This window comes from Notolabrus celidotus, chromosome 19 (genome assembly GCF_009762535.1).
Source record: "Notolabrus celidotus isolate fNotCel1 chromosome 19, fNotCel1.pri, whole genome shotgun sequence".
Classification (NCBI taxonomy): Eukaryota; Metazoa; Chordata; class Actinopteri; order Labriformes; family Labridae; genus Notolabrus; species Notolabrus celidotus.
The window spans coordinates 16,466,726-16,493,418 of NC_048290.1; the positions used below are offsets into that span (position 1 = coordinate 16,466,726).

The following is a 26,693-nucleotide window of genomic DNA, read 5'->3' on the forward strand; positions in this document are numbered from 1 at the left end:
AAAGGTCAGACAACGACGGATTAAAAAACAATATTTTTATAAGATTTTCTTGTTTCAGTACAGTTGACAAAAAGAGAATAAATAACATAATATCTACAAAGAACTATTAACAGATTTTTGTGTACATCATTTACAGTTTTACATGTTTTTATATTAACATTTTCTTACATTTTGGACATTTTTTAGACTTTTTTTCAGCATTTCTTTAATCATACGACATCCTCACCGAACAAATAACAAAAACTTGTTTTCAACGCTACATCCTAAAGTTGGCAACTTCGACTTTTTAAACCAGGGTCATACATACACACACACACACGTCCACAAACACTCGTTAAATATTTATCTGAGCACCCTGCGGTGTGAGCAGGGTTTGAATCTGAAGGAAAGGTCGGGTCTGTCTCGAATGCCTTGGTGCAAGGCACTTTTAAAGGGCTGTCCTGAAATCAGAGATTTTCTGGCACTTCTGTTTCCCTTCAGACACAAACTCCGACCTCCAGTCTGCTCGTTTAACACTTGAGAGAGTTTCAAAAGAAAACTGTGCAAATGAAACTGTGACAAAAGAAGAGAGCGGCCATGCACAAGGGCAGATGTCTCAAAAATTGAGGCTCAAAGTTCTGCGTCTTACTTATGATCAGGACTTCAATTTATCTTTCTCTCAGGGTTGCACAATAACTAAGGTTTGATCTAAATATCTTTGAAACGAGGTTGTTCAAATTTGGTCAGTCTCCGATCCGCTACCGATCTGGTGGAATTTGGCCGAGACTCTAAATTAAAAAAGAGTCACAATCTGAATTTTCTTTCATCAGAAATTGTGCAACACTGATCCCGAGATAAACGTGTAAATCTTCTCTCTGTTGAGCTCTTTGAATTGTTCAATCTAACCCCAGAAATCATTCCACAGCTGCTCTTGTCTTCTGTCCATCTCCTGACTCCACTAAAAACAGTCTTAAGATTAATAACAGTCAAAACTTTCTGATAAATATTCACCACATTTTAGCTTTTTTTTTTTCTCGCCAACGCGAAAAGTCGCTTCAGGTCTGAGATCTCTGAGAGTTTCCTGTATCCAACTCCTTGAAAAACTGACTCTGTACCCAGTCGGCCGATTTTTATCTAACTTTAAAGTCCTGGAATGTGACATCTGAACATGCACCAACACGACTACAAACTAAAATCATCTACCAAATCTACCCAGAAGAGTCCAGCTGCCAGTAGTTGTGCGATTCTCCCCCAGCACCGGAGCTTATCAAAGCAACAATTCAAATGGACGTGAAGAAGTTTCAAGAGTGGAGGGTTAAGACGGAGAGGCACATGGCGGCGGCGGCGAGGCTTCAGGCGTGGAGGTGTTGGCGGTGTTTTTGGCGGAGGTGCAGAGGGAAGAAAGGACCCTCGGCGTCGCTGCCCAGAGAGCTGCTGAGGGACTCCTCGCCTGAGCTCATCACGTCTTCACTGGAGTCCTCGCTGTGGAGACACAAACAGAGACGCAATGTTACTGGACGGAAGAGGTGCTGCATTTTGGGACGTCTAGAAGCTGCAAAATCTGAAGTTTAGGCTTAAAAACGTCCAAATATAATTAGATTATCTGCTAAAATAAGAAGTGTGCAAATTAAGTCAGGTGATATGTGTTGCAGCTTGCAGTGGGACTTCAATATTTCTTTTTAAACATTTAATGTTCTGCATTTTGATGAATTTATGCACCAATTTGCGCCTTTAATGCAACATTTAGTGATTGTGACCTAATCTTGTGTCCTCTTCAGGGTCTTTTTTTATTATTATTAAGGCGTAAGTGCTCTGATAGTGTGCCTTTGGGTATAAATCATGGGGTAACAAAACAACAAATCAAATGTGTTAAAATATGGCACCCTGGCTTTAAAATTGATAAATTTTAACTTCTCATCTGATATTTAAATCTAATATGTATTAAACCAGAAGGTTTCACATGTTCTAACTTTGTTAATATTTGTCAAACAGTCACAGAAGAGGGCAAAGAGATTGATGATTTAGCAAGGAACAGACATCCATCTGTTGTCAGCTGATCTCATGTTCTGACTCACGACAGTTAAAATCTGCTGCTTGTAAAAGTCACACGCAGGATTTAACTCCATATAAAAAGCTGTATTGATGATGAGCATGTGTCAGCTGGGAGAACTCTCACGTCTGCGTCTCCCTTTTTACACAACACCTCAGATAAAAGTCGAACATGTTACATAAAGGCAGAGCACTCTGGCCCGGTGTGACATCATGGAAAACGTCTGTGTCAGTGGGACGTGACTGGTGCCTCGCTCATCATGCAGCGCAGGGAGATATGAGAGGCCCTGACATGCTGAGACAGACGGAGGGGGCCGGTCTGTGTGTGTGTGTTCGTATGACGTGAAGTTGCACCATACAGGGAACTTGTCTGTTGCTTAAGGAGAGTGTTACAGCAGAGCAGCATATGAACTAGACCAATTGCAATCCTCCTGAAACTGAGACTGACACATTGGGTGTGTGTGTAGCAACAACCCAGGTGTGTCTGGGTCGCTCAGAATCTTAAATACCTCTCTTGTTGTCAGGAGTTTTTGGAATTTACAGCAGAGTGTACAAGCTGAGACATCACATGAGGTCACATGTACTGAATAAGAATGAAACTGAATGAAAACTGAACTCAAAGTCTGATCGTTAAAGTTTGTTTTGACTCGAACTTTCAGTTTGATCGCATTTTATGGCCTTTTCATTTTTTGATCACGCTTTTATTTTGAAATCCAGGTCATTATCTTGTTCGGAAGTGTCAAAGCTGTGTGTAGGGGCGCAGTTCAAGAAGACATTCTTTGGGGTTTCGTATGATTCTAGCATCTTCCTTGAGTGTTATGGGGATGTTGACATTGATGGTATCTTGCGTAGGAAGCTTGGTTTTGCTCAGGCGTGTTGTAGGATGTGACAGAAGAACTATCTTGCGCAGGTATGTCAAGGGAAGTCACTGGTTATGTCTTACGGTCTGTATGCGCTCTTTTAGGGTCAGACATTTTGGTATCTCTTGAATGTGTTTGAGTATCTTACTCTGGCAAAATCAGGGCCTTGGCTGTGTTTATATCTTGCGCACGTTGTGTAAGAAATCTGCTTTAGTGTAAGGTTAAGAAAATCCTAAGATCTTATTCTTGTGCTGAAGGCTGTCTGTAAATATCTTGGGGTTTGTGAGGTTCTGACATGATGAGTATCTTGCTCAGGGATTGTATCTTGCTTGAGTTTTTACATTGTGACAGTCCTTATTTTTCCAAGACATGCTCTGGGATCTCACAGAAGGCATGTCTTGCTCAGCTATGTGTGTGGATGTGTCTGCTAGCATCTTGATACACTGTGTGAGGTCCAAAAAAAATAGTATCTTGCGCTGGTGGAATTGCAGCCTTGGCAGTGTTTGTATCTTGCTCAAGTGTGCCAAGAGTTACAGAATGAATGTCCTAGTGGTGTATAGTGTGTGTTACAATGTATTATATTTCATGTAATACAGACTAGTATCTTGCTCAGGTCTGCATTAGGGTCCTGACAGATTTAGAATCTTGTGTAGGTTAATCTGGGTTCCTCCAGTGTTGATATCTTTCTGATGTTGGTTTGAATGTCTTGTTCATGTATGGGTCAGATAATGTTTTGATGTTGCTCAGATATGTAGGGGGTTCTGATTGTGTTAGTATCTTGCTCAGGTGTGCACAACATTAAAGAGTGGGTGTTTTGCTCAGGTGAATTTCTGGGACTGACCTCTCGCTCTCATCCCAGCAGTTCTCTGGGATGGTGGGCAGTTCAGGGACGCTGCGGTAGCTGTGCAGGTTCTGGGCGGTCCGCCTCGAGACGATCCACTGCAGCTTCCTGTGGTTGGGTTTGCTGCATTCAGGGGACGCGTAGTCCAAGAGACACCGCGCCACACGCTCGCTCCACAGCAGCAGCTCACTGTCTGCAATCTGAAACCAAAGCACACAGATCAGTCAACATGTCTGGCTTCCTGCCCTGTACAGTGACTGATATAAACCTTGTTACTTAACACATTATACTATGTCCCTGTAAAAGGAGGCCTGGTTTCTGTTTCCAGGTCACGGGGTTAAGTGAAACCGGGTTAAAACAGCGTCTGCAAGTTTGCTCTGCAACCTGATCGGCTGCTCACGTAACACCTGAGGGTTCAAGTGCTGGTAGGTGGGAGGGTTTGAAAGGCAAACATGCAAAGTGTCACTGTGTCAGCAACCTTCAACGTCCTAAAATAACACCATTCAAAGCACACAACAGTTTCATCCCCAACATGTAACCTGTTACGATATAACATATCTCTATTTATCTTATCAGTTACATAAAGTGGGTCGAAAACAGCTGATAATGACACCAGAGTGGTTTCAGAAGCCCCGCCTCCGCCATGAGCATTTAGAGGTCTCCTTTTCTAGCACGTACAGGCCTGAGCCGTCACAACACGACAGCAGGTTACATAACGAACACAGCCGTCAATTGGAAAAAAAAAAGTTTGGAGCAGAGCCGGGATAAGAATAAACGGACGCCCCTCTACGCCCCACTGCTATTCAATATGTGACCACGCCTAACTCTGTGATGTGTTCGCATCCCTCCTGTAAAGCACGAAACTGGGACCTTACTTTAAAAAGAGTGCAGGCTCATGACGTTATTACTTATGTTGTTTGTGTAGTCAAATGTTTGTGGTTGCAGCAGATTGACTTTTATAAAACCACCACTGCTGTGAAATCAACCTTTAAAAATTGGATCAACTTCCTCATAGCTGCTGTGTGTGGAAAAACAAACTCTTTCCTCTAACATCAGGTCTCAACAGGTGCTCCTTTCCCTCCCTGTTGAGTTGTTTGTGTCACAAAGTCATGGTGTGTTTACCTTCAGGTGTCTCTGGATGTGATAGGCTATCTCCAACATGTCCTCTGACTGGACAGCTTCAATCTCCTGCCTCAGGAGAGAGAGGGCGAGGACGGACGGCTGGATGGACAAACAACAACAACAGGTTTAGCATTTTCCCAAAGTCTCTGTAACAAAAAACTCATTTAGGGGCGTCATTAGACTCCTAAGCTGATGTAACGCAGTGTGACCTTTCACCCTGAAGGGAATTCTTACCTTTGCTTTGGAGAAAGAGATTCTGCAGAGACAGGCTTTGAGCTGCGCCTCCAGCTTCTCCAGGTTTAAAGTCTCCTTTCTGTATCCATGAAAAACAGACACAGACATAACAGGTTAAGGTCTGGGTTTTGAGACTTTTTAGGAACAGAATCATTTCAGGTGCCAGAAGATTTCTCAAGACTCCTAAAATCTGAATACATTGAGAAAAACAAGTGTGATGTAATCTGAATATCTTGGGTTTAAGCTCCAGATTAGTGAGACATAATAAACACAACACACTCTGCCAGGCTTATGCAAGTGTGAGGAATTAGTGCCAATGTCTAGCACGGCCCAATCTTATCAGATAGCTCAGATAGGACTGACGGTTGGCTGTTGCCCTACATCAGGGAGACAAACAAGCAGCAGGGTGGAGAATTTCCTCCAATCAAATCCAGGGAAAATCTGTGCTCGCTCAACAAAGTGAACTCTGGTAATTTATTTCAACACTGAGATGTGGAATTAATCCTGAATTTGCTTCAACAGGAGCAGAAAACTTGACATGTTTGCATAATAAGCAGCAGAAATGTCCCAACCTAAGAATCTAAGACACCTGGGACTTCTGGTCTCACCTTTCTGTGCAGTGTGAAAGTGCAATCTGGTGGTACAGGTGAAGAAATGTTAAGGCAGTGATGGCTTTGGACTTGAAGTTGAGCTTCTCCGAGACGATCTTCTCCATGCGGTTGAGGTCGGACACTGTGAACCTGCACTGTCCAATGCGGATGAGCTCGTCCCCCGGCGTCAAGTTACACTCCTCCTCCGTCACTTTGGCCGCCATGTGGAGGCAGCTGAGGCTGGCGCAGGAGAGGTGTTTGGGCTGGACCTGAGGTGGACAACACAGGAGTACGACATGGTTTGAGACGACATTCACCTGAGTTAAATTGTTCCATATGGCTTTGCACTGGAGAGTTTTCAGGCAGCCAAACTGTGCCACCAGACACAGCTAAAAAAAAATCTGTCCTATATCTGGTCCGAGTAGGTGTGAGCAGTCCGTACCCTGATCATGGCCAGGAATCTGTCCAGCAGGTTGACAGCCAGGACGAAGGTCTGCGTGCTGTAACCGAAGAAGCTGGTCAGACTCCACAAGTCCTCCACTTTGGCATTGCGACACTTAGCCGAGATTCGGCTGTCATCCTGCAAAGCAAAACAAGACATGACGTTATATTGCCTTATTTGTCCGTCACACTGACCAACACTGACGATTTTTTACAGTTTTTACAGTATATGTTGAATCGTATAAGACTTGGAAGACATTTGTGTAATACAGTAAAGAAAAATATGATGATGATACAAAAGAGGAAGAAAGAAAATTTGCTCACCTGTGAAGTGGCCTCAATGAGGCTCAGTCCTGTCTCCTTAGGTAGGTAATGGACCTCCTGCTCATAGTTTAGCCTCAGCTCCTTCATCAGCTTATAGGCGTCCATGTCTCAGCTGGCACTGGAGCAAGTGGTCTTGTGTTTCAGTACAGTATTATTACTGCAAAACAGAGAAAACAGACACTAGATTTAGTCCTGTTGTCACAACAATACATTTATAGGCATACACTTGAACTCTGGAAAGTTTGAGGTGTCGTTTAGGTTGTATTTGGAGATCAAAATGTTTATTTACAAAACGAGATATAGTAGTTTGCAAGTTGAGATAGCATTTTCCTTTATTTTGCAGCTCTATACAATTGTTTTCATTTTTGCAATAATTAATTTACTTCTCAGTCTGTTTATTTCCCTGTGTTTAGTTATGCACACTGTATATCTCTGTGGCCTACATTTGCTGAGCCCAACCAGGGGTCAGCTCCCGGAGCCCCGCCCACTCCCCCTCAGCTGGGCTCCGGTGTCAGATTTCAAGAGGTAGACGCCTTCCCACTGTCCTCTGACCGAAAAATAACTGCTTATCCAAGGTTCGGTGTGTTAATAAGCAACCTTAAACACACAAATATAATCCACACGGCTGGAAATTGTATGTTTTACCGTTTTAACCAATGCTAATCGAGGGAGCTAACGTTGCTCCTAGCTCGGGTTTAAATCCTCCCAACAGGAGCGGGGGAGGGGCTGGTTTATTTTTCATTCCTCGGACGTTAAAATGCCTTATATGTTGTTCTGTGAAACCAAATCATCGAATAAATATGTTGTATTGATTAAATCAGGATATATATGCATCAAACCCACTTACAACCCGTGTTAATGTCGCTTTATGTGATTAAAACCGTGTTAAAAATCTGCTATAGACAGGAGACGGATCCAAGCTACAGCAACAACAACAGAGAAGGAAAACATCTTCCACTGCAGGGGAAATCTTCGCTTCAATCTCACTATTTTAACCCCAAAAAAACAGACAACAACAACAAAGAGGAAACACATTAATCCCACTGTTTCCTTTAAGAGCTTGAAACCTGAAAAAAAACTAAATAATCATCCTAACGTTTCATTTATCCATTTAAAGATGTGCTAACAGAAATGTTCGTGTATAAAAGCAGACCTGATTATAATTGTCGACTATTTTTCATTAATTATGTATAATGTATATCCTATTGTCGACCGTTCACTCTCATCAGCTGTTTCCTTCTATGGAGAGTCGATTGTTAACAAGGAAAGGCAAGTTTAATCCATAAAACACACTAAACTCCGCTTAATAAGAGTGTAATAAGAACATTTAAATGTTAATAAAGTAGTATTCTACCTGTTAGTGTAGATTAAATCCACATATCTGTTGTGTCCCACCGTTTATCGTTACTCCTTCTCGTCTCCTCTCTCCTTTCTCCTTTTCTCTCTTTTGTTGATGTCCATGAAGCTCACGCCCAGACCTTGACGTCAAACGCCAGCAGCCAATCAGATGCGCAGGTTCAGGAATAGACTTCAGCCGTTTTACGTCTTAAACGGCAACGAAAGCAACCAAATAGTGTTTTATTTTTTGATGAAACATATTAATAACTTCACTGATGGTGATTTTACACTCAGGATTGATAATACAGCTTTGATTCATCGATAAATCAAAAAACAGTAAATCCTTCGAAGGAGACGATCCCCCCTCTGAGTGACATTTTCAATCAGCCAATCAGCAAGCGGTATTTTACAAGGTTCAAATAGTCCGCCCAAAATGGGATGATCTGATTGGCTGTGAGCTATAAAGTGTCCTGACGTAGTCTTAACATTACGTAGTGCTTTCTGACTTTGTCTTTTATCGAGTTGATTCAACAAATAACTTTTATGAATATATAAATGTAATTTTATTTTTGTTATGGGAGTGCAAGAAGATGATAAAACAGATGCAGTCATAAATTACGGTGGTCATGAAGGACAAAACAAATTTACAAAAGATGAAACACTTTTACAAAGTTGGAGACAAATTTACATTTTGGAAAACATTTTTACATTTTATAAAACTAAATTACAATAACAAAACACTTTTATCAAGGCCAAAACAAATTCACATTTAAGAAAACAAATTTAGAAAAATAAAAAAAACACTTTTACAAGCAGTAAGACAATTTTACAAATGACGGAGCACTTTTACCATTCCTGAAACAAATTGACATTCATTTTTAATGAAAAGGAAATGTACCAATACCAAATGCTATATAAAAGATTCAATAATAAAGTGGTTAAGCCATGTTTTATGGAAATTGGGTTATATTTCCTAAAAGTGCCGCAAGCTATCTGTGTCCTAACATAACCCCTCAAACATATGTCCGTGAAGGAGTTGTGTTTTCAAGGCAGAGAGTCAGCAAATACTTTATTTAGTTCCGCTTTTAGTGAGGTCTATTGCATATGCAAACAGATACCGAGGTTTTACCATAAACAAACACATATCTACCACTGAAATGACACTTCACTTACCATTAGTCATTTTCTGATACCAGTTTAGTATCACACCTCCAAAAAGAGAGAAAAATACAAATCCTTTGTCAAAATATCATCCAAAACTATTTCTTCAACAGTTTCTGTCAAATATCACTACTATCAACTTACCTCCATAGATTAAAAGGTCCAATTTGAGCTTTATACCACCTTTATATCTTGAAACTTACATTTGCTTTAGCTGAAATTAATCCTAAAAGAAGGGATTCATCAGACATCAGCCTTCTAGCTTAAGCTTATTAAGTCTTTCTAACCTGCCTCAATCAGACTGTTTAACACAATCACTCACACTACACTGCACAATGGTAGTTCTCTTGTGCTCTTGAATTGATTTTAACATCTAATAGGTTGTGTTATGTGTTATGTTTTTGTCATTTATTACCCCAATTCCAGAAAAAAAGTTGGGATGCTGTGTAAAATGTGATGGTTTGCAAGTCACTTCGACTCTGTATTTAATTGTCAACATGTCAACATTAAAAGAACATGAAATATATTATTTCTAATATTATGCTTCCAAAAAAACCCACCAAACTCATACATTTTACAAAAAACAATATATTTTTTAGTTTCCAACATCTATTTATATATCATTTTATTAAAGACATGTATATATATATATATACATATATATATATATATATACAATATTTGTTCCTTTGTATTGCTCCTACAGTTATAACTAGTGATAACAAAATAATAATAATAACTTTATCTGTATAGCTACTTTAAAAACTAATGCTTACAAAGGCAGGATGCAGATGACAAAATAAACCTTTGACAGACAGAAAGAAGTGTAGGAATTTTAACAATGTAAAAACCAAATATAATGCAAAAGATTTAAAAGAATAAACGCAAATTAAAGAGAAGAAAGTGGTGGGACAGTAGACCAATAAATCGTTGTTATTACCCGGCTTTCTTACTGATCTTCCAGTTGTGTAAGAAGCTTGATTCTGGTTGGTCAAAACTTCTTGACAACCTCTTGACAGTGGTTATTAACATTCACTAACATGAGCAACACCAACACTTGTATGTATATACCAAAAAAACTGTATGTGTAACATATCCAAAAAAATAGCATGAGTGGAAAAATTGAATTTCCCCCCTGGGGATCAATAAAGTACCTTTCTCTCTTCTTTCACCAGAGACAAACGAAAAGAGTTCAGACACATTTCACAGGCAGATAAGAATCCATCACCATGGAACGCTAACTGACGTGGAATCACTTGGATTATTTTTTTAAAACTGTAAACATAAATCATTTTAAATCAATAAAGTAATATTTTAATCAATGTTTTTGACAACATGTATGTATTTTAAGTTAGTGGCTGGGTAATAAGTGGGATAATGTATGGTCAACAACCTGCTAACCATACATTATCCCTTACTTATAAAGGGCTTTTTTTAAAACTACATAAATCAATACAAATTGTTTGAAAAGGATGGATTAATAAAATGAAACAATAAATAATCAAACAAAATTAAAACAATTAATTAGTTAGATAAAAAATAAAAATAAATAAAAGTAAAAAGCAGTTCAGAATTAATCTTCAATCACTACATCAAGAAAAAAGCTGTACATCATGGTGTTAAAGTGAATATTGCTTTAAGTACTAATAAAATAAAACATGATTAATAGGAATTTTCCACAGAGGGTAGGATTGTTTTGTCCCCTTGTTCAGCCTGGAGGTAGGCGGAGCTTGTTTCCTCCCCCCGGTCCCCTCCTCGGAAGTAGACGTAGCTGTCTATATTCCGTTCTTTTATTTTTATACATTTTTTACCCCTTTTCCCCAACACTTAGCACCATGGCCGCCAAGATGGACGACTAAACCGAAGAACGGGTCCCCGATTTCAGCCCTAAGATTTCCTTGGACCGATCGGACCGGATGAAATCCAACTGTGGTTGTCTCCGCTTCGCAGGGGAGGTAAGGGGCTCCGTCTACTCTCTGGGTGTGAGTCAGCAGTTTAAATGCCCCTACCATGCGCTGGACACACTTTTCGGGGTCAACATTTTCTCACGAGTGGTACATGACAATATTTGAGAGTTTTAATCAACATTTACTTCATTTAAATGCGAAATATGTCACAGTTTAAGCGCAACGTCACCGCAGCTAGCTAGTTGCTAACGACGCCACTCCATAGATTAGACGCATCCCGGGTTGATAATGGAAGTGAATGCTCGGTGATGCACCTGCCGTGAGAGGCCAGGGTTTTCCATTTAGAGAAGACTTCTAGGTTATTCCCGACATGATGGGAAGAAGTTTCATTTCACTGCTTAGAAGATAGTTCAAAGCTGTGTATATGATAGTCAGCTGTTATGTAAGTGTGTGCCAAATAAGGTTGCAGCAACCACAGAGTTTGTTTTGAAGGGTTGTGATAAGATAAGGTAATCAGCTGTTTTTTGCAGTTTTAACAGGATCAGAAATTACAAACGCATATTTATACACCCAACAAACATATATATATACCCATGCTTTGATGTGGGGTATTTAATATTTCCCAGTATACAAATATATAAGACAAAAAACAGCTGTTTTTATAGGCTTATATTTGAAATATAAGAAATGTAAACACATGCAACACTCTGGTGAAATGATGTAAGTAGATCCATTATTGCTGCAAGGTAGTCTTGACTGAAATTACACTATACACCCATATATTATGGCAGCACATTAACAAGAGTGTAGCACATCAGTAGTATCACAATTCAAGATTCAAGATTCAAGATTCAAGATTCAAGAAAGCTTTATTGCCATGTGAGCTCGCACACACAAGGAATTTGATACAGGGAATGGACACTGGTACTTAACAACAAGACAGTAAAGACAATAAATATGTAAACCTAAACACAAATCCAAAAATTCTAAATAGAAATACTTTATGTACAAAGAAAGATATAGAAGTACTTTTAAGTACATGAAATAAGTTAAATTAGCCTAAGCCAGAGTGCACATGTAGTAGATGAATATAATAATTAGATATGTTATGGAATAAATTACAATATTGCACATGGATATTGAGGTATTGCACCGGAAAATCAAAGTATTGCACATGTTTGTGAAATATCACAATAAATGGCCTACTAATATGTCGCCTAATTATAAAAAAGTAAAAATAAATAATAGATAATACAAAATTAAAAATAAGTAAATACATACATGCGAAATTGTAATAACAATGATTCAAATAAAGTTAAAGTAATAAATACAATATTTTTTTAAATAGTAATTAGGATTACAAAAGAATACTCACAGTAAACTTTAAAGAAAAATAAGTAAAGGAATAAAAATAATGTACATCTAAAGTCTCATTTTTAATAAGTATCAATTAGGTTCAGGTTACTTTATTTGGAACAAAAACATCAGAATAATAATTTAACAAATATATAAAGGGGGGGATTGTAATACTAATTCGAGAAAAAAGGAAATAAATTGAAAAGGGGAAAAGAAAAAAGGAAAGAACTAAAAGATATACACAAATACATTTAAAAAAAAAAAAAAAACTCACTCAAAAATTCACTCTTCCTTTTTTTTCCTCATCACCAGACTAATACTGCAACAATTAATAGTTAAAACAATCTATAATAACAACCTCTTCTTCTCTTGTCTCCAATAAGCTGGAGTTTGTGATTTCCTGACGTATGTTGTCTCTCTGCAGGTAGCTGTATCCAGTGGGGAGGTAGGCTTATCCAGGGGAGGACAGAATGAAGTTCACCGACCCCTGGGGACGCCAGAGGCTGTCTTTTCTTCTAGAAAAGGCCGCCTCTAGGGAAGCCAAGATGTGGAGGGTCTACGTGCCAAAGAAACCCTCCTCACAGGTAACCTTTATTATCCTCTCTTCATTACTGTGGATAGAAGCACATCTCAACCTAACTCACAGTTTCACGGAGGAAGAGGTCTCATAACTTCTTCTATTAGTTGTCCATGATGTCTCTAAAGCCGTTACAAACAGCACAACTGTACATTTATTTATTTATTTATTTACAATCTTTTACATTTGTGTGCTTAAATTGAACTTTGCTTTGTGTTTGAAATGTTTGAAAAGACACCACAGGAACAGTTTGTCCTTTCATTTACATACAGGACTTATGTTATTAGCAGCAGGTCATAGTTTTCTCCCTCTGCTGCGTCAGAGACACGGCAGAAGTAAACACGTACTCATGAAGCAGCAGAGTATCAGACACAAAGTGAGTCACTGAACACACATCCATCACCAGCTGGTCCAGCCCCGCTCAAACATCTAAGTCTGAAGGAACGGTTGCAAATGATGTCAGGACATGTAGTCTCATCTCGTCACACCCTTTGATGGTCACACCCAGTTTAGGGCTCGTCGTTACCTGATGTCAGACGCCCCTGAAATTACCTCACACCTTGATTTGTGCTTTGACTCAACATTCAGTACATCTTTATCTTAAAGAGTCACTTTTTCCAATCCAATCCACTTCATTTATATAGCATAAAAATGTTCAGAGTGATGCATTGTGAAGAAAAACAAGTTCAAATACACAGAAAATAACACACCATAAAAGAAAATGATAAAACATAAGAAACCTTAAAAAATAATCAAAAACGTGTAAAAAACGTTTCATACTAGCGCCAAGAATGTAAGTGGACTACTTTTCCATTTTTAATTTTAACTTCAATTGATGTGAATAATATTTGCTTGAATCACTGAAAGAAGCCTGCCTATATTAGGGACAAGAGTCGGGCCCTTTAATTGCTCGCACAAGTCTTGTTCAGCACCACAGACTGTTCAGCACTCACTCAGCACATTGCGCACAGAGAGGGGAGGGGGGCGAGCGAGCGAGAGGTCTACGGTCTTAAAAGTGTTACGGTATAGACCATTAGCTCATTTACTTGTTTTGTAATGTGTAGGTATGTTTTAGACATGTTATATCTTAGATAAAAATACATATACAAGTATTTATGTCTCCTTGTATTAGTTTGTCCACCTGTGATTGACATTATGCGCAAATATAGATATTCGAATAGTTTGAACCTCTGGGTTTTTTTAGAGCGAATATTCAAACGTCATTTTGGAGCAATTTTGACAGCCCTACAGTTTATTCCACTTTATTTATGTATCGAAAATTGCAAACCTCATAAAAGCTAACCCAAACAAAGAGTCACTCGATCATGACCCTTTAGGAACACACACTCACTAGAACATGCAGCTTGTGAAACACACCTTTAGAAAAGTAATCAAGCTCTCTTTTTACCTTGCTTTTTTTTACATTCTGATACGTCTTTCCTTGTAGTATGAAATGTGGATACACTTTAAAAGTTTTTATTTTTAAATGTTTTTGTATATTTGTTGTGTATACCTTTTATCAAGGAAAAAAGTGGCAAAATCAGATATTTAATTCTGCTTTTTGGGGTGTCTTTTCACATATGATATCATACAAATTTCTAGAGAATTTCAGAACCATCCAACCCCAAAATGTTCTAAACGTGTCCCTCACTGTGGGACATTTCCCTGTCAGGTGGAGTGCAAGGCATAGCAACAAAAGGATGCTGCAGGAGTCATAATATGATGTTTGCAACATTTCCAAGACGTCAGGCAAAGGTCACGTGATATAAGCATCATCATCACCCTTCTTACTCCCTCACTTGCATTGATTTCTCCTGACTGTTACTTGCAGTGTTCACACTTTGCACTCACGCTGACGTCTTGTGCAAATTTTACAAGGAAGCTTACAGGAATCTCCTCATTTACACTTGCCCCCCACCCTGAAAATACAGGACATTTCCCTGAGTGTGATGCTCGTGTGAAAAGGTCTGGAACCAGGTTGTATGTCTGTCTTATCAGGTAGACTATAAGGAAGTCTTCCTGCTTTAACGCTGTGGTAGATCCCTTCAACACTTCCTGTTTGGAGGCTTGTTGCAGCAGCTCCTTCAGCGTGTCATGGTGTAGTGTAGCCTCATAATCAAGCTAATGGAGCAGATGGGATTGACAGTGGGGCATCCCTGGTTGGTAATCTGTACACAAGACACCTGCAGCGCTGCAGCCACACCGGTGATGCAGAGAGATTTTGCAGCTTGGATAAGCTCTAAACATTTATCATCACAACACTCGTCACCGTATGTTCGCTACACGCTACCTGCGCTCTATTTACTCACTCCCAGCTGATCTTAAGGTGTAGCAATTCAAGTTAAATGGAATTAGCATCGAGATAATCTCTGAATGTCAATCCAGATCTTCTGCTGCTGAGTCACTGCTGCGTGCTCATGTGTCTGCCGGTTTAATCCGGTCAGTGGGACGCGCTCGACCTCCTGCGGGGCGATACTATTAGTCGAGCACGGAAACCTCTGGTCCCCTTCTCAGCACTCGTTTTACGTTAGTGGTATTGATTAAATGATTCTTAAATTACAAGAAATAACAAAAATAGAAGTGACAATAAAAATAAAGCATATTTCTCTGAGCATTACAGTCAAAAACAAATAAAAATGTGTAAATAAATTGAAGTAAACCCTTTAAAATCAACACATAGCCAGCTTGAACTTGGTCAGAAACTCCTCCAAACGTCTAGAAACAGTCTGGTATTTTTTTCCACAGATACACAAACACCTCTTTGTCTTTGTCTGGACATGCCTATCAGTAGTTTTGTGTTGTTAATGATAATCAGAGGCACTAAATGGCGGCACAGAGACAAGAGTTATGAAACTTATCAGTACCTTTTACCGAGTTAACTGTTGTAAAAGTTCAAGGGAGCAGTCTGTCTCCTTGGAGGCATGAAAACGTCACATAAATGAAAGCGTTGCAGTGATGAGACCAAAAGCCAAGTTTGGTCAAACACACCTGAAGTATCCAGTAAGTGGATCAAACAGCAACATATATTCAAGTTGTTTTTATGACCAAGAATTAAAGTCATGTGACCCAGTGTCATAAAACAACATCAGCCAGGATATTCTGGATGGATGGACGATCAAAAAACAGGGTTATTAAAATGTTTCCTGTTTCTACAGACTAATTAAAGCGTGAACTTTTACTCTTTGCAAATCTGTCTCATTAGTTCAACACTGCTGGATCCTTTCTGCACATTTACTGAAGCTAAATCACAGCATGATCTGATACTTAGTCAAACTCCAATGTTTGAGGGTCTTTCTAAATCCAGTGACACCCCAGCTCACCAGAAACTGACGGACAGGCGCTCAAATGGAGAACTGGCAGCCTGACGGAGCTAAATATGATCAAACTGGCCGCTGGTCACTGACCTAAAGAAGCTGGATGTGTGCGGGAAAGTAATACAGCCACAGTTTCTGGAGTAAGCGGGGAAGGTAAGCATGCTTTGCATGACTTTAGATAATGAACCCAGACTTGTGGCTTTAAGGAAAGGTGGATAGAGGCAGTCAAACTCTTGACGGTTCGCAAGGCGATAGTTCCCACCTCTTCAGGGTTAGTAAGATGCATTAACAGACTCACAGCTCTACGTCTTGGAGAGTAGATTAATGTTTCCAAACACATCTGCCTCAAATGATTCGTCAGCGTCCTCCTGAGGCCTTGGACCTCAACTTTCCTCTCACAGGCATGAGGAGGGGTCACGATTTTAAAAAAAGGCGAATGTTGGCGTGCGCTCCAGTTACCCTGAACTTGTAAAACACACTTCATGAACTCTTGGGCCTTTCAACCCTCCCCAGAAAGAGCTGGAACAAGTCACTCACACGCAAAGACAAACTGAGAACACGTTCCTCTTCTTGTGTCAGAAAAAGCGGTGAAGATGAGCGAGTGACGGACTGATTTTTGGGGGTTAGTTTTGTAAGCATTGGTTTTTAGTTTGGACAGTAAAGAGCTTAGAGGCTGAGCAGTGTCAGGTTGCAGAACAGATTGCGAGCAGGTCAGCAGCCTCCTGACCTCTGACCCCTGCTGTTGCACATACTGCACTCACTGAACCAGAGCTTTCTGTGACTTTGCAAACAAAAAACAAAAAAGCTGAACTACAAAGAGGAGTTATGAAATGAGATTATTAGAAAAAACAACATGAAGAGTCGTAGTGTAGCTTCATACAGAAACTCTTGAGGGTTTCTGAAGCAGGGATTGGTCGGTAGAAGAGTAACTACCACGTATTATAAACCACGTTCAGCCTGTAATGAGCGTGTTTTAACGCCACGGTTTGAGCTGATGCTCGATTAAAACTCTCACAGTTACGTGTGAGGATTATCCAGAGCAGCAGGGAAAGCTTTTAAGTTGTTTAAATATCATTAGAGAAATATCAACAGGGACATGTTTCTCACTGTTTGCACTAAGACCTTCTGAAGGAACCCACGTCATGAATTTGGCAGTTCATTGATAGAAAATGAGGAACCATTTCGCTCAGTACTTTTCCTTTTTTTTTTCTTCTTTTTTTCAAATATGTTTATTTTAATTTTTTACACATTTGTACAAAAGATAAATGGAAGCATTTAAAGCAAGTGATTTTTTTTGGATAAGAAACACAATGAGTGAATGAACGAAAAAAACAATAAATAATAATAAATGATCATTTACTATAAAAGATAAATAAATAGAAAGGAGAATAAGAAATAGTGAAAGTACAATAAAATTAATAGGTTAATATTTAGAAAATAAATAAGTGCAAAAGGTAAAAAAGCAATAAAAAGTATATGAAAAAAATAATGATAATAATAAATAAAACAATAAGTAAATAAACAATAATAATAGTAAGATTTATAATGAAAGACTCGGTTTTAATGCAAGAAACGTATTGGACGTCCTTTTTTTGCTCTCCGTCAGGATGATTCAAATGTTTTTGGCTGTGGGACAAAACAAGGCAGCTGTTTTTATTTCCTTACGCTTCAGCGTCAATTTAGAATTTAAACATTATTCTAAGCTTAAACACTGAATAAAAGAGCGCATCATCTTTCTCTGCAGCATGCTCTCCTGCAGGTTAGCTGAAAACTGCCCCCCCATGTGTGTGTGTTTACTCTGCACACAGTAAATACCTCTGAGCAATAAACAAATAAAGAATTCACTTCCCAAAAGTAGGAATGCCCACCCAGCCTGGTGAAGTTTGGTAAAGTGATTCTCCAGCTGCTTTCACTCTGAAGAAAACTTTAACTATTTGAACATTTTGTTATTGTCATGAAGAGTTCTCAAATTTAATTGTTGCATCATGTGGTTTGAGTGCAAACAAGCAGCATGACCTCAGAGATGATGATCAGGTGTTTACAGCATTAATCACCTCTATTGTAGCGTCTGAAGTTTCATGACGAGGAGGATTTGCATCTCTGTGTTAAATCGCTGCCAGATAAACATCAGAGTTACGCAACAATCATTCCTCCCTCATAATGTTTTCATTAAGACAATGCCGGAGAGCTTCTGTTTTGAATATCAGCTGTCAGCCGGTTTAAAAACCTGGAATTCCTGGCAAAACCAACATCCAGATTTGCTCTAGATTGAAACTAGAGACTAAATAAAAAAAGTATTTGATGTCTTGGGTTTACAAAACATGCTGTCTTGTTTAAGAGAAACCGTATTCTGTCTTCAACACAACAAGTAGCCTCTCTCCTAACAGCAGAATATCTTCTTCCAATCTCTGAAAACAAATCTCAATATTCTCTAAAAACCAGACGAGTTCATCAGGACACAAAGAAAATCTGCAGCATGGACTCAGAGTTTCTGTGTCGTCAAACTGTGCCAATGTCCTGCAGTAACACAACAAGTCCATTAAAGGCTTCTGCCTCATTAGCTTTAGTGGTTAACACAAAGAGCTTAGAGGGATGAAGCCGCTGATGTTTAACTGTGTTTGTTCGTTTGTTTGTTTGTTTGTTGTAGGATACAGATATCTCCCCGGCCCAGCGGGACGAGGCCGTGCGCTGGTTGACGGAGCTCCACGGCAGGCTGCAGCTGTACCCAGAGACCCTGGTGTTAGCTGTCAGCATCCTGGACCGCTTCCTCGTTCCCATCAAGGTAAGGAAATATCACTGTTACTGCTTTAAAGCTGAGTGTTTGCAAAGTGTTGAGCCACTTCTGTTTACCTTGAAGGTGTTTCTATGAGATCACATTAAAAAAATAAAAGGTTGAATCAGAAAAAACATACAAAGTCAAAACACAAGACACAAGGCACACTTTTGCAAGACTTATACACACATAAATCAATCAGTAAAATGCAGAAAATCAGCAGATTAGAGTTTATAAAAGGTAAAACTATATTAAAAAACATTAGAGATTAAAGAAATGAAACTTTAGATCTGAGGAGATAAATGAGAACAGAAGTTAGCCGTAAGAGGTTTTGTCAGGTCAGATATTGTAACTCTATCAGCAGGAGCTTCTTGATATGTTTGTGATTCCCTCTGCGGTGCAGCGGCGATGATGACCCGGACTTCCTCGCAGCTGTCTGGCTCACAGCTGACGACCTGCGAGCACACAGGAGCAGTGTTAGATCTGTGTCAGGTCAGGACAGCGTGCCGCTCCGCAGATGGGTAGTCCGTGTTTTCAGGGAGGAATGAAATGTTCTGAGATTATCAGGAGGTGAACTCTGTGTTTCAGATAGGACGCACTGTGCAGCACTGAATGTGTGTGTGTGTGTGTGTGTGTGTGTGTGTGTGTGTGTGGAAGGGACATATCAGACTGAAGGAAAGTTAATCAGGGACAGTGTCAACTACAGTCACAGCTACTGTTCACAGTTAATAAGTGACTGATTCAGTTTCTACTTGTTACTTTTGATAAATACAGCTAGGGTTTGTGTCTGTCCGGTTTTTCCTGTAGCTTTAAGAGACATCCAAGACCACTGCATGTAATAGAATAAATGCATGTAGGATGTAGACACAATGAAAACAAGGAGGAAGGAAGGAAATCATTCATAAAGGGATCAAAGAAACACAGATTTCCTGTTTCTTCTTGCATTCACCCCCCCTCTCTCTCGCTCATGTAAAGTCTCATGCAAAGTCAGATGTCATGTTCTCACTGTATGTCCAATGCAACATGAATAAACCAAAATACCAGAATCAGCTTTATTCGCCAAGTATGCTTGAACACACAAGGAATTTGACTTTGGTAAACTGTGCTCTCTTTGTACAAGGCAGAATAGGAATAAGAATAAGAACTACAATAAAAAATAAAATGAAAATATAATAACAATAACCTTAGCTATAAATACAAAGAAACAACAAATAGAGATACAAGAAAAGAGAAAAACGCAACAAGTACGAGAGAGCGCAGTACCAGGGCGACCGTCCGTGGCGCCATCCTACAAATGAAGTTCAATAAGATACAGAATCAACAGAAGTTCACTAAAGCGTGCAGGAGAACTCAGAAGCAGTATCCTGTTCCTGTTGCAGCGTGGATCAGACTGCTGACTAACTCTTTTCTCTGTTTTGAGTCCAGAAATGCTGATTTGTTGGAAATATTCAGAGAGAAATTGCGTTGTAGGCAGTATTGATCATCAGTGGTGTTGGAGGGGGATTGATCTGCGCGGCTCTGCTGCACATAAAGGTGGAGAAGTGAGAAATGGTGAGCTGCGTCTCATTTTCTGGAGCCAGACGTGAAATATGAACTTCTTAGCGCCAGTAAACTAGAGGTATACATGATAATGTAAAGAAATATGGATGTAAAACCTGCTCAAGCGACTTCAAATGAGTGTCTAACCTTTTGCTACCTCAGCATTATATTTCAACATCTGAATCAGAGCTAATAGTCTCTCAGGATCAATAGAAGTGCTGGTTACTTCAGAAGGAGCTACTTATTAAGCATGTTGCACCACACAATGCAGTTTGTGCAGTTTTATTCAAAAATGTATTCTACAAATCGATGAAACGTCTTCATCCACACTTTTCCTCACCAGAATAACTAATTAGTTTATTCACAAGTTTAATATTTTACTTTTATTATTATTATTATTAAATACATATATATTTTTATATATAGATGTTTATTTTTTTATTTTTTTATTTTTTTCATTACATAAATGGTAACTAATGTAGAAACTGTCAAGCCATGAAAAATAAAAAAATAAACAGTTTAGAAAAACATGTTTATTATTATTATATATTATTATTTTAATATATATTTAATTTATATATACATTTTCTTTTTTGTTTTTTTATGATTTGAAATGTATTCGTTTTTACAAACATTCAAATAAAGACAAACAAATAATGAGAATACTATAAAAAATATTATATTATAAATCAATTATTATTATTATTTTTCATTATAAAGATGGTAAGTGATGTTGAAACTGTGGGTCAAGCTGTGAAAAATCAAAATAAACAGTAAAAAGAAAAACAAGTTTAATATTTGGGGATGATAAGCGAATTGAATGTTGTGTTTCAGCTGTAGCTTCAGTTAAAGGCTGCTGCTTTAAAGCTCTAAAGCTCTGCAGCTCTATTCCTGGATGTATTTTGGGGGGGAAGCGCTGAAGCATCTGATCTCTGCAGCAGACTCTGGCCCCTAAATGCCGTCTTAAGAAAGGAGTGAAACTAAGTACAAAACACAGACTCTGTTTTCAGGAAACAGGATCTGCATCACTGTTTGGAGCATATAGAGCATTTTGAAGCCCTCTTCCTTTCTTGCTGCAAGGGCTTTTGGGAAATAGAGTCCCATTGCAGGACACAAGAGTCCTACAAGTCATAATACAAAGATCAAACAAGGTGTAAATTAAAACACAACAGAAGCATGATACATGTCTGTGAAGTCAATACACAACAGTCCTCAGTCCATGCTCCAGAAGCCTCTCTCACTGGCTTTCCAACCACTGTTTTATACTAGATCCACCTCCATGAAGCACCTGCATGGTAAGAGGCAACAGAAGGAGAGAATGCACAAACACAACAAGGAGACATGCAGCCCTGACATTCATTTCTAGCTGACATCATGAGAGCTGTTTTAGTCAGACTTTGCAGGAACTGAGCAGCAAGAATGAAGCTCCACGTAGTCCACCTTTTTTATTTGATACCAATACTTGAAGTTCATGGGTGCACAAAACAGTGAAGTGATAAAAACTTTCACATCATGTTACCTGAATCAGATCGATCAGCTGATGTCGATGGACTTCAGGACTCTGCTGTTAAACTGTAAATACTGATTTACTGATGTTTGTTTGTTTTTCTGCAGGCCCGTCCAAAGTACCTTCGCTGCATTGCCATCGCCTGCTTCTTCTTAGCTGCCAAGACCTGTGAGGAGGATGAGGTGAACACACACACACACACACACACACACACACACACACACACACACACACACACACACACACACACACAGTGATTATTACTTTTTAGTAGAGGTATCTAAAGGCTCACAGCCAGTGAGAGCATCTCTTAAGAGCAGAGTGTCTTTATATACTCAAGCCAATAAAGGGATCAGATCATCTATAACATGTCAGAGATATCTGTGAGTCAGGTTTGATACTTTATATTAGCTGTGACTGCTTAAAGATCTGAATAATTATCCTACCGTCCTTCGTGGTATCAAATCAAGGTCCTCTTTCTCATAATCTCATCTTAAAATGCTCCAAAAGCTTGATATGCACACTGCAATATCTACACTTTTCTTCTCAGAGAATTCTTTCATACTCAGACATCTCTAAAGTTTGCTTTACTCAGGGGTATCACTTCTAAGTGATAAGTGGCTAACTTTTATAGGATTTAAACGTACTTGACTACAGGCAACAGGTGTTAAAGCCCCCGCTGTAAGTTTAAATCTGCTCTCAAGATCTAGGACTTTCAAAGACAAGAATGTTTAAAACACGATTTAGAACTATGAAGGATCGGGTGGGGATCTCCTCTATGACTTGATTAGAGGACTTGAGAGTTGAGAGAGAGAGGATTCCTCCTTTTAACACCTTGTGTTATATGTGATCACATCAACGTGAAGTTACCCAGAGCAAAGACCGACAGTTGTGTAAACTAACGGAGGACTAATGATGAGTTTAAAGGTCATATTTTCATATTTGGGTTCCTTAAACTGCGGCGTGAGAAACCACAAAGTTAAAGAGTCTGTGTAGAAATAAGCTGAACTGACTGTAACATGTCTCTGTCTCTGTGTGTGTGTCTCAGTGTGTGCCCACTCTGAAGGAGCTGGTTGACTCCAGCAGCTGCGGCTGTTCTCCTTCAGAGATCCTGAGGATGGAGCGCATCATCCTGGACAAGCTGGACTGGGATCTGCACACCGCTACGGCTCTGGACTTCCTGCACATTGTACGTCTGTTATATATTTACATTGTGTCTTCAAATCATGTGAGAGATCTGTAATAATCAGTCGAGTGTTTGTGGCTGTGAATTTAAATCAGCTGAACTAGTGACACCTGGTGGTAAGAGACGGTTACTGCAGTCCTCTCTGCAGGATCTCGTTCCACCTCGCAGCTCTTTCTCTATTCATTTGAAAACCGCCTGATAAAGAAACAACTTGAATAAGACTCATAAAACTCATCATTTGTCTTCCTCCCCCTCCGCTTCCTCCTCTCCTGTAGTTCCATGCGATGGTGCTGTCCTGCCGTTCCGGGTTTCTGGACTCCATGTTGCGTCTGAACCGCTCTCAGCACCTCTCCATGCTCACACGCCGACTCTACCAGTGTCTGTCTGACCACACGCTCATTCAGGTACCCACATGTCCTTGCTTCATCCCAATAGATCTCTCTCTGCTCTGCTGTGATTGTGTTAAAGTTTGACCCTCATGTGTTCCCGTAGCTGAGAGGATCCATGCTGGCCTTGGCCCTCATCACTCTGGAGCTGGAGACCTGCTGTCCTGACTGGCTGGCCCTCACCATCGACCTGCAGAGGAAGGCACAGGTACCAAACTCTGTCTGCTTTCTCGTCAATCAGAAGCTGTAGTGGATCATGTGACCAAAACAAACAAACAGAGGTGGAGTTAGAGAAGTAGCAGTGAGCTGAAAGCAAAGAGGGAAGTCCACAGAAGTTCAATTTAGTTCTGTAAAAACAGGCACCCTGTAAAAAAGTAAAACACTGATAACAACACATCCTGCAAGAGATTTTCTTCAAGATCTTCAGTTTAAAACTCCTCTTGTAACCTGAGACACAGAGGAAATCCAGGAGCACTGTGCGGTCAGCAGAGGGCGCTTAAACTTCCGAGAGAGATATTACCTCATCCAGTTTTACCCTAAACTGTCATTAAGTCCAGGATTTGATTTGGTTATTAATATATTTTTGTATATGTCTTGTCTCCTTCTCCTCGTCTGTCCCAGATCGACAGCTCAGAGCTGATCCGAAGTCGTGAGCTGGTGGCTCGTAGTCTGTCCACACCGAAAGCTTCCCTGCCTCCAAACACTGTCTACATCTACCAACCCCTGCATAGCCCGACCACCCTGCAGCCTCCGGACAAGGACCCAACACTCCACTGCTGCACACTGGGTATGCTACTACTCTATGTTCTATTATTAACAAAGACCCAACATCAAGACAGGATCAGATCCAGTCCCATCTTACAGACAGGACTGGCACGTCCACAGCAGCAGAGATCCAGAGGAACCTATGAGACAAGGGAGCTCAGGAACTCCATAAGGTCTATGGTTAGTAAGTTAAAATAAGAGACAGACAGACAGACAGACAGAGGAGAGAGAGGGAAAGACAGGATCCCAGTGTGTCAGTCTTAGCCCATAGCAGCATAACTAAGAGCTGGTCCAAGCCTGATCCAGCTCTAACTATAAGCTTTATCAAAAAGGAAAGTTTGAAGCCTACTCTTAAAGGTAGAGAGCGTGTCTGCCTCCAGAGTCCAAGAGTCCGTCCTTTATGTTTAAAGTATCTCTTGTCTTCTTTGCAGGGATCAACTCCACCGAGTCTTCCAGGGACCACGCTCCTCCAGAGCAGCCTGCCTCCTCCTCCTCCGACATCCCAGCGCTACTGTCTCCACCCAAAAACCTGCGCCACCCTAACCACCTGCAGAAAGTCACGCTGCGCTGCAAGTCCTCCTCCAAACGCAAGGTAACATTGCTTTCCTCTCTCTGTCAAAAACAAACGAAAGATGATGCAGCTTCTTTTGGGCATTTAAACAGAGGATGACGTGTCTCCACTTTCTGCCATTGCACAAAATGAAGCCTCCTGCAATTTGTAGCTAGAGTCTTTGTGTTCTGGCTTCACTTATGCGGAGCTGTAACTTTGTCAGCATTTCCCCGGTCTGTGTAGGGCCCCAGTTAAGGTGTTATTTTTTAAGTAGTGACTCTACAAGAGTCCCAGTTTTGGCTAAATGTCTGGGACTTCAGTGTCTTTGGATTCAAAAGGGTGTAAGATATTCATCTTTGCACATCATTTGCAAATGAATCTCATCATATCTCCATCTGTGTGTCCAGGTGGAGGAGATGGAGGTTGATGATTTCTCCGACTGCATCAAGCGACTCTACAACGAAGACATTACCACCCCGGCCATCCAGGAGGGGGCGACACCTGCGATGGGGGCGATAGCAACAGGGGGAGGAGAAGGAGAAGGAGGAGGTCTGGGTGTCTGCAGTGTCCTGTTGTCCCGACAGGAAGGCAGCTGCTCGCCCTGCCCGCCTCTGCAGCCAGTCAGTGCCTCCTAAAGACCAAACCAGAGCCAAAACCGCCTTCATACTGACACCTGCTTCCTGCTTTACTTTCAGAATAAAGTTCTCAAAATAAAAGTCTCAACATTAAGGGTGTTTCTGGCAGCTGTGATGGGCAACTCCTCCAGCAACAGGCAACAAAGAAAGAGAAAGTTCTCGTTGCATTTAAGCAATATAAAGGCAGCTCCTCTGGACATGTTGCTCTTCGCTGTCGCCAGAATAAAAAGTCGTAAAGTGGAGCAAGAAAATGAAGACGTAACAAACGTGAAGCAGCAATGAAGGAGGTTCAGCGGTGACAGTGGTTTTGGTTTTGGTGCAAACGACCCCGAGCTGTTCAGACATCCCGAGGTCAGCCGCTGTCAGACTCTGCAGCCGGAAAACAGAGCGCAAAAAAAATTTAAACATTCAAAAACTAAAAAACGTTGCTGCTGCTACTATCTTATGATTCTATTTGTTGAACACAAATATTAAAACAAAAACAACAAAAAAAATTTACCTTCAGAAACCTAGATTTGACTTCGTCCCCCTGTTATGTCTAATCCTCTCCGTCATCGTTCGTCATCTTATTTTTGTTTTTCACACTTTCCATTTTAACGTTTTTATTCCATCTTCTTCTCTTTCCTCCTGCACTCTGCATGTGTTCATCTATTTATAGCCTCAGATGTATGAATGTTGCTCTGTAGACGATGATCTGTAATATTCGCCCAGATAGAAAAAGTTTTTCTTTTCACGTGAAGTGTAATTTGTTAATAAGATGCTAATATAAAAATCCCTTCTTTGAATCCCTCTGTTTTTCCCCTCTTCCTCCTCAGCGTGTTGTCGACTGAATTAAACTTCTCACGTTGATTTATTCACCCGCAAATTAAATCTGGCGTCCTCCTGCAGAAATCTCGGCTTCGAAACGACGACTTTATCGTTTCCTTTGAAGCCGAAATCAAGAAAAGGATCAGTTACTAACAAACTCTCATTAAGTGGAGTTCACTCGCGTCTGTTACTCGTTATCTCACCCTCCTGAAGGGGTCAGAAATCCTGCAGGACTCAAAGTCTTGGTAATAAAACAACCTTGAGTAAGTTTAATCATCTTCACCTGGATGTTCAGAATAAAACTAAAACAACACGCTCTGTTTTTATCTCTTGAAGTTCTGTTTTTATTCCTGCAAAAAGCTCTGTGTTTCCTGCTGTAAGAACTGCCGGTGGCTGCTCCGGGTCCCTGAACACACCACAATAAATAAAGAGATAAGAGAATGAAACCTGAA

The 26,693-nt window shown here is 40.1% G+C and overlaps 2 protein-coding genes across 2 annotated transcripts; one reads left to right on the top strand and one right to left on the bottom strand.

Moving 5' to 3' along the window:
* Positions 1-20: 20 nt before the first annotated feature.
* ccng2 (cyclin G2) lies at positions 21-8,007 on the bottom strand. Its single transcript, XM_034709356.1, has 8 exons — positions 7,795-8,007; positions 6,441-6,597; positions 6,118-6,255; positions 5,694-5,944; positions 5,086-5,164; positions 4,852-4,950; positions 3,730-3,929; positions 21-1,461 (listed from the first exon to the last, which is right to left on the bottom strand). Exons 2-8 carry the CDS (start codon positions 6,543-6,545, stop codon positions 1,332-1,334), a joined length of 1,002 nt encoding a protein of 333 aa, XP_034565247.1. The 5' UTR covers positions 6,546-6,597; positions 7,795-8,007; the 3' UTR covers positions 21-1,331.
* A 2,643-nt stretch (positions 8,008-10,650) lies between these two features.
* Positions 10,651-26,693, top strand: ccni (cyclin I). The gene is made up of 10 exons (XM_034709358.1): positions 10,651-10,894; positions 12,627-12,786; positions 18,741-18,875; positions 22,020-22,094; positions 22,961-23,101; positions 23,374-23,502; positions 23,591-23,692; positions 24,106-24,271; positions 24,681-24,841; positions 25,207-26,693. The coding sequence occupies exons 2-10, from the start codon at positions 12,673-12,675 to the stop codon at positions 25,432-25,434; spliced, it is 1,251 nt and encodes a 416-aa protein (XP_034565249.1). The 5' UTR covers positions 10,651-10,894; positions 12,627-12,672; the 3' UTR covers positions 25,435-26,693.

What these genes read in the sequence shown, in the direction of transcription:
- ccng2 (XM_034709356.1), bottom strand. Translation starts at nt 6,545, where the DNA reads ATGGACGCCTATAAGCTGATGAAGGAGCTGAGGCTAAACTATGAGCAG. An exon ending in GATTCCTGGCCATGATCAGG is followed by an intron (nt 5,945 to 6,117) that starts GTACGGACTGCT and finishes TGTCCACCTCAG; the next exon opens with GTCCAGCCCAAACACCTCTC. An exon ending in TGCTGGGATGAGAGCGAGAG is followed by an intron (nt 1,462 to 3,729) that starts GTCAGTCCCAGA and finishes GTGTCTCCACAG; the next exon opens with CGAGGACTCCAGTGAAGACG.
- ccni (XM_034709358.1), top strand. Translation starts at nt 12,673, where the DNA reads ATGAAGTTCACCGACCCCTGGGGACGCCAGAGGCTGTCTTTTCTTCTA. An exon ending in GCTTCCTCGTTCCCATCAAG is followed by an intron (nt 18,876 to 22,019) that starts GTAAGGAAATAT and finishes GTTTTTCTGCAG; the next exon opens with GCCCGTCCAAAGTACCTTCG. An exon ending in AGACCTGTGAGGAGGATGAG is followed by an intron (nt 22,095 to 22,960) that starts GTGAACACACAC and finishes TGTGTGTCTCAG; the next exon opens with TGTGTGCCCACTCTGAAGGA.